General features: G+C 39.6%; 1 protein-coding gene across 3 annotated transcripts in view; it reads right to left on the minus strand.

Annotated features, from left to right (window-relative positions):
• LOC132815675 (ATP-dependent translocase ABCB1-like) overlaps positions 1-11,485 on the minus strand; it is a 103,151-nt gene extending 91,666 nt beyond the window's left edge. For 2 of the 3 annotated variants that reach the window (XM_060824707.1, XM_060824709.1), the window contains exons 1-4: positions 11,401-11,485; positions 8,978-9,056; positions 667-745; positions 519-576 (exon numbers count right to left, since the gene is read on the minus strand). In XM_060824707.1, the coding sequence (XP_060680690.1) occupies positions 519-576; positions 667-745; positions 8,978-9,026 (186 nt within the window). In that variant the 5' untranslated portion in view covers positions 9,027-9,056; positions 11,401-11,485. Of the gene's footprint in view, positions 1-518; positions 577-666; positions 746-8,977; positions 9,057-11,400 lie in introns of those variants that run through there. The other variant, XM_060824708.1, reaches the window with a different exon arrangement.
• Between the last annotated feature and the right edge of the window lie 2,550 nt (positions 11,486-14,035).

Genomic DNA, 14,035 nt, shown 5'->3' on the forward strand with positions numbered 1-14,035 from the left:
ACGTACCATCCTTGTAAATCTGCTTTATGAACTCCCTCCAGGGCTAAAACATCCTTCTTAAGGTGTGGTGCCCATATCTGCTTACAGTGCTTTAAGTGGAATCTAACTAGGGTTCTGTATAACTGCAACATAACATCTCATCCCTATACTCCAGCCCTTTAGATATGAAGGCCAACATTCCATTCGCCTCCTTGAATTATTAAACCATCTCTGTAAAAGTCTCAGTCCTCAAAGAAAGTTTTGCATCTATCATCCCACCTCAAGGCAGGAATTTTGCCCACCCGCTTCCCTACCTCAGATGTTAGCTACAACGTGAGGGGAGGAGATAAGATCAAGGGGCAGTGACCCTCTTCCTGCTCTCCTGCCAGTCCACCAGGATTTAAATGTAGCAAGTATAGGACAGCTGGTCATGGAGTTGCCATGGCAACCAAACAATTCACACAATCTGATGCTCATATTCAAGTGTAGACCAACAATATACAGTTCCTATTGTGTAAAGAAAAATAGGAAAAACAAACCAGTTCAAAAAATCCAACTGCCTTTCTTAGCTTCTTTTCTTTCTTCTTGCTCTGTTTTCTGCAGAAATCAAAAAAAAATCTAAGATTAACTTGCAGTGAACATCATGAGAAAATCTGTTTGCCCCTGAATTAGGAGTGGATTCCTTACTCTCCTTTCTGTGGATGACCAGTGTCTTCATTCTCATCCTCCCTGTAGCCTTGATTGTCATAGCCAGCGGTTGAGAATCCTGTGGGAAATTTATTAATATTTTAATCAAGCTTTTTGTTGGTATTGAAATATATGTCATTAAAACAATGGGCATATAAAAGGCGCTTAGCCCATTGTTAACGTTGTTTATTTGAATAATTAGTTCACTCTTTCACACATTCTTTCTCATTCTCCATCACTTTACAGATAGTTTTCTTTCAATATATCTTATTCATGTTTGATAATTAGTACTGAATCTCCTTCAGCACCAGGTAAGGCAATAGATGCCAGATGATTGTGACAAATGGCATGGAAAGAGAAAGGAAGCCCCCATTTTCCCTTTGCTTTTTATTTTGTCTAAATCTATTTTCCTTTTCCCACAGGAAACCATTTTTCATTCTCTACAATAAAAGTTCAATACTCTTACTAAATCTTCCTTGAATTCTTTTTGCTGCAGGCCAAGATGGTGGAAGTGCAATGTACTCATGGGGCAGCCAGCAGCTACAACAGGCCACTGTGGGACAAAGAGCACAGGTTTCCCCTCGCTTTATCTGTGAACCCACACGTGATCCCAGGCCAAATGTCAGGCAGCCCATCACTCATCTTGATTATTTTAGCTCAATTGTGGGCTCTGTTCATCCTGGCATGAGAGAGAAGCAGATACAGAGGAACCTCGATTATCCGAAGGACACGGGCGTGCAGTACTTTGTTCAGTTAATCAAATTCCAGATAATCGAAGCCGGATAACATAGCTTAGCCAAGCATTGGGACCTTGAGATCTTTCCAGAGAATCCATTATTCGGATAATCAAATGCCGGATGATCGAGATTCCTCTGCCAAGCCCCTTTAGAATCTGATATGTTTCAATGAGATCACCTCTCATTCTTCTAAACTCCAGTGAGTAAACTCCCATCGTGTTTAGCCTTTGCTCATAAGACAACACCTCCATTCCAGGGATCATTCGAGGGAACCTTCTCTGAATGGCCTCCAATGAAATGATATATATTTCCTTAAATAAGGGGACCAAAGCTGCTCACAGGACTCTAGACATCATCTCACCAGCACCTTGCACAATTGCAGTAAGACTTCCCTATTCTTATACTGCAACCCTGCTCTTGTTACATTGCTAGTTCAATGGTAATATTCTTGCCTGCCATGTGGGAGGCCTGAATTCAACTTCCAGTCAACACCAGGCAGTCTTTTCCTTTCATTCTTTGGGAGGTCTTGACTTACAAACTTGATTGAGTTTTTGAGGAAGTGATGAAGATGATTGATGAGGGTTAAGCTGTAGATGCTGTCTACATTGACAAGGTCCCTCTTGGTAGGCTGGTCCAAAAGATCAAAGTGCAAGGAATCCATGGTGAGTTGACAAGCTGGATACAAAACTGGCTTGGCCTTTGAAGATGGAGGGTAGTTAAGGAGGGGTTGTGTCCAATGGTTTTCTGCAATGATCAGTGCTAGGGCTTCTGTTGTTTGTAATATATATATAAATGATTTGGATGAAAATGTCAGTAGTCTGATTTGCAGGTGACACAAAAATTGGTGAAGTTGTTTTAGACAGGAAGGATATCAAAGGAGGCAGCAGGATAGACATCAGGTGGAAAGTTGAATAAAGAAATGAATAAAGATGAGTTTAATCTGGACAACTGTGACATGATGCATTTAGGGAGGTCAAATTCAAGAGGAAAGTATACAGTAAATGGCAGGACCCTTCAGAGCATTGATGTACAAAGGAACCTTGGGTCCAAGTCGATAACTCCCTGAAAGTGGCAACAGAAATGGATAAGGTGGTATGGAAGGCATATGGCATGCTGGCCTTCATCAGTCAGGTTTGGAGTATAAAAGTTTGCAAGTCATCTTGCAACTGTATGAAACTTTGGCCAGTCCACATTTGTAGTTCTGGTCACCACGCTATAGGAAAGATGTGGAGGCTTTGGAGAGGATGTAGGTGAGATTTGGCAGGATATTGCCTGTATTGGAGTGTATTAGCTATAAGAAGAGATTGGATTATCTTGGATTGTTTTCACTAGAGCATCAGAGGCTGAGGAGTGACCTAATGAACCCATATAAAATTGTGAAGGGTTTGGATAGGGTGGATAGTTGGGGTCTCTTTCTCGGAGTGGAAATATCAAATATTAGTGGGTATAGGTTTAAAATGAGAGGGGGAAAGTTTAAAGGAAATGCGCAAGGCAAGTGTTTTTTATGCAGAGGGTCATAGGTGCCTGGAATGCACTGTCCCTTGAGATGGTAGAAGCATATACGATTACGAGGCATTTAGACAGATACATGAGTTAACTGGGAATAGACGATAGGCAGGCAAATGGGCTTAATTTAGATTGGCATCATGGTCTGCACAGACATGGTGGGGTGAAGGGTCTGTTCCTGCACTGTACTGTTCTATGTTCTATGTTCCAAACCCCTTGAAAGAAGGCCCAACATTCCATTAACATTCCTAATTACCTGCTGTACATCTATGCTAGCTTTCTGTGTTTTGTGTACAATTCCCCCTAAGTCTCTTTGTGTTACAGCTGTCTGTTCAACTATCACAGAAATATCAACCTTTTCAACAGCAACCGAAATGGATTTTTATAAATGATACATTTTTTCAATCAAATGTAGTCTGCAATATACAACTTTAAGTAATTGAACCTTATACTTTATCCTGTGTGTATGGGTAGCAGTAGATCCTCGGTGAGTTGACGTGGTAGGCAAAGGGGGAAAGGGCAGAATTTTGGAATGGCACTTAAATCCCTTCATAGCCCACATCAAAGACAACTTTTACAATGCATGGAGCTGTTAATCAAACCATGAATGTAGAATGTTCCCACTGTGTTAAATGATAGGTTGTAAATGCTGTCATTGAGACAGAGATCTACCTCACAGAAAAAGGCCCTTCCCTTTGGTCAATACCAGTCACAAACAACCACCTAACTATTTCTAATCCCATTAGGTGGTTACTGCCCAACTTTGTCTGACTCCTAAATCCCTGGTCTTCATTTTTGCATATTCCCCATGTAGTAGTTGATAAAAAAATAAAGTTTCCCACAGTATTTTTGAAATGTGGATATAGAGAGGAATCTGTGCATTTGTCCTTTTTTTGCCCAGAGACATGTAAATTTAATCTATCCTTGTGATCCTAACTTTCTCTACAGATAGTTAAGGAAAGCATAACATTATTATCGAACACTTCTCACAAACACTGTCCTTGCTGTTTACACAGGTTAAGTATTAACCCGAATAAATCCCTAGGAATGAGGTATTTTCTTCGAAATCACCAACGAATCAACATTTTTCTTGAGAAAACAGTGCTGCTAGTGATTAGCCGCCTGTTCTACACAGAACCCGATAATAACTTATATTCCAGAAAATGGAAACAAATACCAAATAAATAGGTAAATAATTATTAGATGTTGTACAGAATGGGTAGCTAATCTGATGTTTCTGTTTTGTGTCACCTCCCAAGATAAATAACAATCCATGGAAGGTAATTTGTTTATCATATTCTCCCATTCTCCCAATTCTTGTCTCAAATCTATCTTGGCTATTACATTTCACAATATCTCACAGCAAGTAAATAGGTAAGTGAATAGATTGTTATTGTTTATTACAAGGGAATTGAATACAAAATGGATGACTATGCTTCAGCTATATAGGACATTGCTGAGACATCTGGACTCCTGTGTACATGTTGGTCTCTTTATTTTAAAAAGAAATGTATATGTATTGGAAACAATTCAGAGAAGGTTTATTAGGCTAATAATCAGAATGGATGGGTTGTCATATGACAAAAGGTTGCCAGGTTAAACATATCTATCTGGTGGAGTTCGAAAATGTAACAGGTGATTTAATAAAAACATAAAGGATTCTGAGGGTTCGTGACAAGTGAATACAAAAAGAATGTTTACACTTGTGGAGGTTCTAGAATGAGGGGTCATTGTTTAAAAATGTCACCATTTAGATTGTGATAAAGAGAATTATTTTCTTTAAAAAGTTTGAGAGTCTTTGAAACTCTACTCTTTTTAAGGAAGAAATAGATAGATTCTTGATAAATAACTGGGTGAAAGATTATTTTGGGTGGGGGGGAAGTAATTAAATCAGCCTTAATCTTAATGATTGTAGTAACAGGTTCAAGGGGTCAAGTGTCCTACGCCTGCTCTCAATTTGTGCATGTCTATGACCTGAAAAATAATTTAACAAGCACTAATTGCAAAACCTACACTTTTAGCAAAAGTTCAAGAACCCAGTCCACTAAGTTAAGCAATCAGAATTAACAACTTTAAATATTTCAACGTTTCTATATCCATAAATCATTTATAAGTCAAAAAAAACAAACATTTTAATCATATATTTACTAACCAAATTTTAACCTCTGTTACATACGTATGCACAACTAAGGTATCTTAAACTCTCAATTTCACACCATTTTGCTGACAAATCTATTTTCTGTTACCTTATTCAATACCTTTTCAAGGCCAATCAATTCTCAGACCAAAACTAGAGGACACAGATTTAAGGTGAGAGGGGAAGATTTAAAAGGGACTGAAGGGGTAACATTTTCATGCAGAGGGGGAAAATCGTGTATGGAATGAGCTGCCAGTGGAAGTGGTGGAGGCTGGTACAATTATAACATTTAAAGGCATCTGAATGGGTATATGAATAGTAAGGGTATAGAGGGATATAGGCCAAATGCTGGCAAAAGGGACTCGATTTATTTAGGCTATCTGGTCGGCATGGATAAGTTGGACCAAAGGGACTGTTTCCATGCTATACAGCTCTATGACTCTATGTTATGTTTCTCCATTATTTCACTGAAGAACAAAATCAAGTTTGCCATTCATAGTTTGTCTTTACTGAATTCATATTAGTTATCATTTATTAATCATTATTCTTCTAAACGGCAATCAATTTTAATCCACTCTTGATGCTTCCCAGCACTGAAATTAAGCCTATCTATCCGTCTCCACTTGTGTGAATTCAATGTAGCATTTATTAAGTCCATGCTAGCTAATTGTCTCAAATAATGCATCCGCGATGTCTTTCAAAATTTCAAGTAATCTGCATGAATGATGGTGCATACCAGGTCAATACTGCAGCACAAATCATTTTGAGGAATCTCCATTGCAACGTGATAAATTACTCATCTATTCACTAGAGTCAGAGGGAAATTGAGAAACAAACTTGTAAGGGGATCTCAGCTATCTGTAAGAATAATAGGGTAAGAATATGTAAGAATAATTATGGTAGGGGATTTTAACTTTCCAAACATCAACTGGGACTGCCATAGTGTTAAAGGTTTAGATGGAGAGGAATTTCTTAAGTGTGTACAAGACAATTTTCTGGTGCAGTATGTGGATGTACCTACTAGAGAAGGTGATAAACTTGATTGACCTACTCTTGGGAAATAAGGCAGGGCAGGTGACTGAGGTGTCAGTGGGGGAGCACTTTGGGGCCAGCGACCATAATTCTATTCGTTTTAAAATAGTGATGGAACAGGATAGACCAGATCTAAAAGTTGAAGTTCTAAATTGGAGAAAGGCCAATTTTGACGGTATTCGGCAAGAACTTACAAAAGCTGATTGGAGGCAGGTGTTCGCAGGTAAAGGGACAGCTGGAAAATGGGAAGCCTTCAGAAATGAGATAACAAGAATCCAAAGAAAGTATATTTTTGTCAGGATGAAAGGGAAGGCTGGTAGGTAGGTATAGGGAATGCTGGATGACTAAAGAAATTGAGGGTTTGGTTAAGAAAAAGAAGGAAGCATATGTCAGGTATAGACAGGATAGATCGAGTGAATCCTTAGAAGAGTATAAAGAAAGTAGGAGTATACTTAAGAGGGAAATCCGGAGGGCAAAAAGGGGACATGAGATAACTTTGGCAAATAGAATTAAGGAGAATCCAAAGGGTTTTTACAAATATATTAAGAGCAAAAAGGGTAACTAGGGAGAGAATAGGGCCTCTCAAAGATGAGCAAGGCGGCCTTTGTGTGGAGCCACAGAAAATGGGGGAGATACTAAATGAATATTTTGCATCAGTATTTACTGTGGAAAAGGATATGGAAGATTTAGACTGTAGGGAGATAGATGGTGACATCTTGCAAAATATCCAGATTACAGAGGAGGAAGTGCTGGATGTCTTGAAACAGTTAAAGGTGGGTAAATCCCCAGGACCTAATCAGGTGTACCCAAGAACTTCATGGGAAGCTAGAGAAGTGATTGCTGGACCTCTTGCTGAGATATTTGTATCATCGATAGTCACAGGTGAGGTGCCGGAAGACTGGAGGTTGGCAAATGTGGTGCCATTGTTTAAGAAGGGCAGTAAAGACAGGCCAGGGAACTATAGACCGGTGAACCTGACCTCGGTGGTGGGCAAGTTGTTGGAGGGAATCCTGAGGGACAGGATGTACATGTATTTGGAAAGGCAAGGACTGATTCAGGATAGTCAACATGGCTTTATGCTTGGAAAATCATATCTCACAAACTTGATTGAGTTTTTTGAAGAAGTAACAAAGAAGATTGATGAGGGCAGAGCAGTAGATGTGATCTATATGGACTTCAGTAAGGCGTTTGACAAGGTTCCCCATGGGAGACTGATTAGCAAGGTTAGATCTCATGGAATACAGGGAAAACTGGCCATTTGGATACAGAACTGGCTCAAAGGTAGAAGACAGAGGGTGGTGGTGGAGAGTTGTTTTTCAGACTGGAGGCCTGTGACCAATGGTGTGCCACAAGAATCGATGCTGGGCCCTCTACTTTTTGTCATTTACATAAATGATTTAGATGTGAGCATAAGAGGTACAGTTAGTAAGTTTGCAGATGACACAAAATTGGAGGTGTAGTGGGAAGCGAAGAGGGTTACGTCAGATTACAGCAGAATCTGGACCAGATGGGCTAATGGGCTGAGAAGTGGTAGATGGAGTTTATTTCAGATAAATGCGAGGTGTTGCATTTTGGGAAAGCAAATCTTAACAGGACCTATACAATTAATGATAAGGTCCTGGAGAGGGTTTCTGAACAAAAAGACCTTGGAGTGCAGGTTCATAGCTACTTGAAAGTGGAGTCGCAGGTAGATAGGATAGTGAAGAAGGTATTTGACATGCTTTCCTTTATTGGTCAGAGTATTGAGTACAGGAGTTGGGAGGTAATGTTGCGGCTGTACAGAACATTGGTTAGGCCACTGTTGGAATATTGCAAGCAATTCTGGTCTCCTTCCTATCAGAAAGATATTGTGAAACTTGAAAGGGTTCAGAAAATATTTACAAGGATGTTGCCAGGGTTGGAGGATCTGAGCTATAGGGAGAGGCTGAACAGGCTGGGACTGTTTTCCCGGGAGCGTCCGAGGCTGAGGGGTGACCTTATAGAGGTTTACAAAATTATGAGGAACATGGATAGGATAAATAGACAAAGTCTTTTCCCTGGGGTCGGGGAGTCCAGAACTAGAGGGCATAGGTTTAGGGTAAGAGGGGAAAGATATAAAAGAGACCTAAGGGGCAATGTTTTCACGCAGAGGATTGTACATGTATGGAATGAACTGCCAGAGGATGTGGTGGAGGCTGGTACAATTGCAATATTTAAGTGGTATTTGGTTGGGTATATGAATAGGCGGGTTTGAAGGGATATGGGCCAGGTGCTGGCAGGTGGGACTAGATTGGGTTGGGATATTTGGTTGGTATGGACGGGTTGGACCGAAGAGTCTGTTTCCATGCTGTATATCTCTATGACTCTATAACTTATAACAATTAGTGCAACACAAGAAATAAAATCTAGAAAAAACATACTGAATCCATATATAGCAGATGAGGAATGGATTTAATTCAATTTATTTGTTTGAAAAGTTGGTAGCACCTGTGGTCATGCTGGGAAACTAGTGAACTAATAGTCCTTCTCTCCAACACATGCCCCCTTATAAATAAAATGAACAGTTAACAGTAACATACCATTATTTTAAGGACAAAGCCCAGGTTGCACACAGAAAAGCCCACTTGCCAACTAAATAATTTCTTGTAGGTCATAATGTCAACACTCAGCACAAACATGGTTTACTAAACTGATAATCACTTGAAAATCTGAGAAACAAAAATATGCTTTGCAAATTTCAAACTCAGTTTCATATTCAGCTGAGCTTCAGAATATTTGTTTCTTTTTAAGAGTGATCTAAATGTGTTATGTTTAAAACAAGCAGTCGCGCTTCAACTGCATATTTTAATGACATTTTTCGGATCATTGTGAAATGCGTAGTGCAGTACTTGAAACAAAAACCTACAGAATAAAGACTCACCATCAGCAGAAACATCTTGCCCTTGGTTTGCTTTGTATTCTTGAACCATGATTCCTGGGATTCCTACTCCCCTCGAAAACTAATTAAAGAAAGCGAAAAGCATTCAGGCTGTTGTGTAAAACAAACCTAAAAGAAAGAAATTTCCTGAAAATAAAGGTGGTTTCTGTGCTGACACTAGGAAACTGTGATGACATTGCAATGTGAAGACATTAGCTTTCTTTCATATTCATTTATTTATTCATGATTTACAGCTTTTGTTGGCTTTGCTAACATTTACTGCTGATCCTTAGTGTATCTTGATGGTCTGGATTTTGGATTCATTGGTGAATGAATGGCACCATTTTTTAATTACACTTGAATCTGTCAATTTGTTTGCTATGCATTTTGAACCAAAGGTCATGGTGTAGTAAAGGCCAATGAATATGACATCCTTTATAGAGCTGAAAATGTGTTGCTGGTTAAAGCACAGCAGGTCAGGCAGCATCCAAGGAACAGGAAATTCAACGTTTCGGGCCAGAGCCCTTCATCAGGAATGAGGAGAGAGTTCAGAACTCAGATTTCTCCAGTTTCCTCATTTCCCCTCCCCCCACCTTGTCTCAGTCGATTCCCTTGAACTCAGCACCGCCCTCCTAACCTGCAATCCTCTTCCTGACCTCTCCGCCCCCACCCCACTCCGGCCTATCACCCTCCTTCCACCTATCACATCTCCATCACCCCTCCCCCAAGTCCCTCCTCCCTACCTTTTATCTTAGCCTGCCTGGCACCCTCTCCTCATTCCTGATGAAGGGCTTTGGCCCAAAATGTCGAATTTCCTGTTCCTTAGATGCTGCCTGACCTGCTGTGCTTTAACCAGCAACACATTTTCAGCTCTGATCTCCAGCATCTGCAGACCTCACTTTTTATCCTTTATAGAGCATCTGGGAGCTGTATGAAAAGGATAAATAACTTTCCCACTCTTCCTGTAAGTCCAAGTGTGAGCCCTCCAACTAGGTTCCCTAATCCGTTCCATCCCCGTTCTCCCTTCTCTACTGTAATAGTCCCAATCAAAATAAAATATGAAATCTTTAACGTGACCTTTGTGTAACATCCCTCCTTTTCAATTTGACCACATCCCCCTCCTTCAATATCCCTCCACTGCTGACCAGCTAGAGCTAGTTGGGAGTACATTCACCTGGTCTGTTCTTATTGATCCAGTGCTAGGGGGAAATCCATTTCAAAGACTTCAGACCAATTTGGCCTCTCCTTTTCCAATGTCCATAAATCTGATCTCATCCAAACTCTGCTGCCCATATCCTAACTCACACTGAGTCCTGTTTTATCTATCATCCCGTGCTTGTTAACTTACAATGTCCCAGTATGACAATAGCACAATTTGAAAACACTCATCCTTTTGAAAAAGAAATCTCATCACCCTTACCCTTCCCTACATCTGTGGCCTCTTTCTGTCCTAGTAACCTTCAACAGGTCTGCACTCATTCAATTCTGGCCTCTTACACATCTCTGATTTTAACTGCACTTTCAGTTGTTCAGGACCTTAACTTTTGAATTATTTCGACTAATATGTTTACCTCTCTATCTCCCTCTCTTCTTTTAAGCCACTCCTTCAGGCCAATGTTTTGGGAACTTGTCCCAACCTCCCTTTATGTGACTTGGAGTTGAGCAAATCTTCATTAGAGTATCTCAGAACATCTTACCATGTGAAAGGAAATAATAATACAAGTTAATATTATTATCTCCTTAACGTATCAGATTGAAGAATTGTGACTGAGTAATGTAGAGTCTGAGGCTGTTTGACAGTACTTACGAAATATAACAAATTTAAAGGGATACTTATTTGAAATAAACAAATTCTTTTTTTGGGGGGAGTTTAGATACTATCACTGAAGAAAGTATAGGAACTTCACACCATTCCCCAAATTTGAACAGTCAGGCAGATACCACAAAAAGCTTTGGGGTGACCAGAGTACCTCCGAAATCAACTTGCTCATTTTAACATTCTGCGTTTTAAAATTACAAGTTTAGTCAAATAATGCAGAGATCTAGATCCCACTAATAATCTAGCAGCTCCACGGGCTGTTCATTATAAATAACCAACTTTTTACAAAGTTAAAAATCACACAACATCAGGTTCTAGTCCAACAGGTTTATTTGGAGGCACTAGCTTTCGGAGTGTCGTTCCTTCATCAGGTGGTTGTGAAGCAGCTCCTGGACCACAGCTACCTGATGAAGGAGCAGCTCTTTGTAAGCTACTGCCTCCAAATAAACTGTTGGACTAGAACCAGGTATTGTGTGATTTTTAACTTTGTTCACCCAGATCAACACCGGCTGCTCCAAATCACAACTTTTTGAACTTTTTGAATGAGATTGACTCTTTTTAAACAATGATATGTAGAAATAAATTGTAAACCAATGCATTTGCTTACCTTTATTTGCCAGTATTAAGAATGGTCTTCATGAATTCTCTAAGTATGACTCCTCAAAAGTACAGACACTTCCTTTTCATTGATGCCTTTAAGTGTAATTAGATAATACCGTGATGCTGAGGCATAGGTATCAAATTTCACCTCCTACATGTGATATAACATTCATGTGACTTCCGTGCCAGTGATGGTTGAAGGTATTCTTGTTTGACAACTTATATTGTACTAAGTTATTATCATAATTTTTAAAAATATCACAGCTATGTGTTATTAATCTACAAAGTCCAAACTGGGTTCCAAGTGGAATGTATTTATTCAAATTTATCTGATCTGATTTAAATTTAACCAAAGTGAATTTACAGGCATTTGATGTGGGCAAATTGAAAATCAAACATTTAGGAGTCAGAATTGTGTTGTCATATTGGTGTAATTAATTAGGTTTAAGGGTGTATGTGTGCTTAGTAAGGAAAACCTTAAATTGTATGTGCTATTGTTAAAAATCTTAAAGTTGGCATTTCTTTGTCTCAAACACCATATTGAATCTTTAACAAAAAAAAGGAGTGAGCAAAGGTTGTAGCTGGGCCAGATTTTGCAATTGGAATTCACTGAAATATGGATATTTATTGCAGTAAGGAACAAAACTGTCTATAACCAACAACCACCCCGTTGTGTACAGTTGTCTGACCAAGGTGTAGTTTACTGAGGTGCATGGATCTGCTGAATACTCCAAGTGGGGTCTAACAATGATTTTGCATTACTGCATCACTGTTAGTTCAAAGTATTCTCATTTGTACCTTGGATTATTGGTTTCCCTGCTAGATGTGAGATTAAAGTCTTTTGGATGTTGTTGCTGTCTGGATATTACATTATTGCAGAAAGGAACAGAACTGTCTATAACCAACAACCAGCTCGTTGTGTATAGTTGTCTGATCAAGCTGTAGTTTACTGAAGTGTACACTAAAACCTGGACGTTATGAATAGTCACACAGAATAAACAAACCTGAGACACTGTTTGCAGAAGAACAACAGCCACGAAAAGAAATCATGGGTCCTTGTGTTTCTTTTATTTTTATACCCTTTATTGCACATTCCCTCTATGTCGTTCCACCTCCACCGCCACCATCATCCTCACCTTTAACCCTCCCTTTCACAGCTTTTGGAGACCCAGAATTAGGAATTATCATCATGGTGGGGTTAAAATGTTTTGTATAGATTTTGAAAAAAACATCTTGGCTTTTGTCCTCTGTGTGACTATTCATAAAGTCCAGGTTTAAGTGTACACTTCAGCAAACTACAGCTTGATCAGACAACTATACACAACGAGCTGGTTGTTGGTTATAGACAGTTCTGTTCCTTTCTGCAATAATGTAATATCCAGACAGCAACAAGATCCAAAAGACTTTAATCTCACATCTAGCAGGGAAACCAATAATCCAAGGTACAAATGAGAATACTTTGAACTCACAGTGATGCAGTAATGCAAAATCATTGTTAGATCCCACTTGGAGTATTCAGCAGATCCATGCCCCTCACTGTAGAAAGGATATATTGGCCTTGAAGGGAGTACATCATACGTTATAAAGAATAATACCTGGGTTTTGGTTGTTTAGTTGAGAGGAGAAATTACACAAATTAGAGCTATTTTCTCTGGAATTTAGCAGGTTAAAGTCTGATCTGATCAAAGTCTTCAAGATAGCAACAGGAAAAGATGGGGTATATGAACAATTTCCAGTTTGGAGCTGCTAGAACTGGAGAGCACAGTCTGAAAATTAGAGCCAGACCATTTAGATGGGACATCAGAAAACACTTCTACACACAGAGTGGTTGAGGTTTGGAATGCTCTTCCACAAATAGCAGAGGATGCAGGATTAGTTGTAAAGCTTTAAATCTGAGAAGGATTTTTTTTTTGTTTAGCAAAGGTATTAAGAGATATGGGCCAACGGCAGGCTACAGAGCAGCCATGATCTCATTAAATCGCAGAACTGACTCAAGGGTATGAGTGGCCTACCTCTGTAGTTTTTTTTGTGTACTCTATAGCTGTATTTCTTTTGGTTTCACCATCAAGTTTAAAAAAATGGTAAAAAGTCTACCAGAAAATTAGCATCATTCTATTCACCCTTAATAATGCATTATTTCTACTTCTGCAAATATAGCTTGACAACTGAAAAAAAAATGCACTTTGCAACTTAGTGATAAATAATTTCTTCTTATTTTAAGTGGGAACTAACCATAGTTATGAATGCTTAGCGTGGAACAAATAATAAAAAAGCAAAATACTGTGATCTGGGATAAGGTGGGGGGAGGGGAACTTAGGAAATGACACAAGCACTAAACATCCCCACTGTCCTGTGGCCGAACACTTCAACTCCCCCTCCCACTCCGCCAAGAACATAAAAGTCATGGGCCTCCTCTACCGCCACATCCTCGTCACCCGACACCAGGAGGAAGAACACCTCATCTTCTGCCTTGGGACCCTCCAACCACACAGGATCAATGTGGATTTCAACAGTTTCCTCATTTCCACTCCCCCCAACTTACTCCAGATCCAACTTCCAACTTGGCACCGCCCTCTTGAACTGTCCTACCTGTCCAACTTCCTTCCCACCTATCTGTTCACACTGCTGTCCGATCTATCACC

The sequence above is a fragment of the Hemiscyllium ocellatum genome, chromosome 5, assembly GCF_020745735.1.
Source record: "Hemiscyllium ocellatum isolate sHemOce1 chromosome 5, sHemOce1.pat.X.cur, whole genome shotgun sequence".
NCBI classification, from domain to species: domain Eukaryota; kingdom Metazoa; phylum Chordata; class Chondrichthyes; order Orectolobiformes; family Hemiscylliidae; genus Hemiscyllium; species Hemiscyllium ocellatum.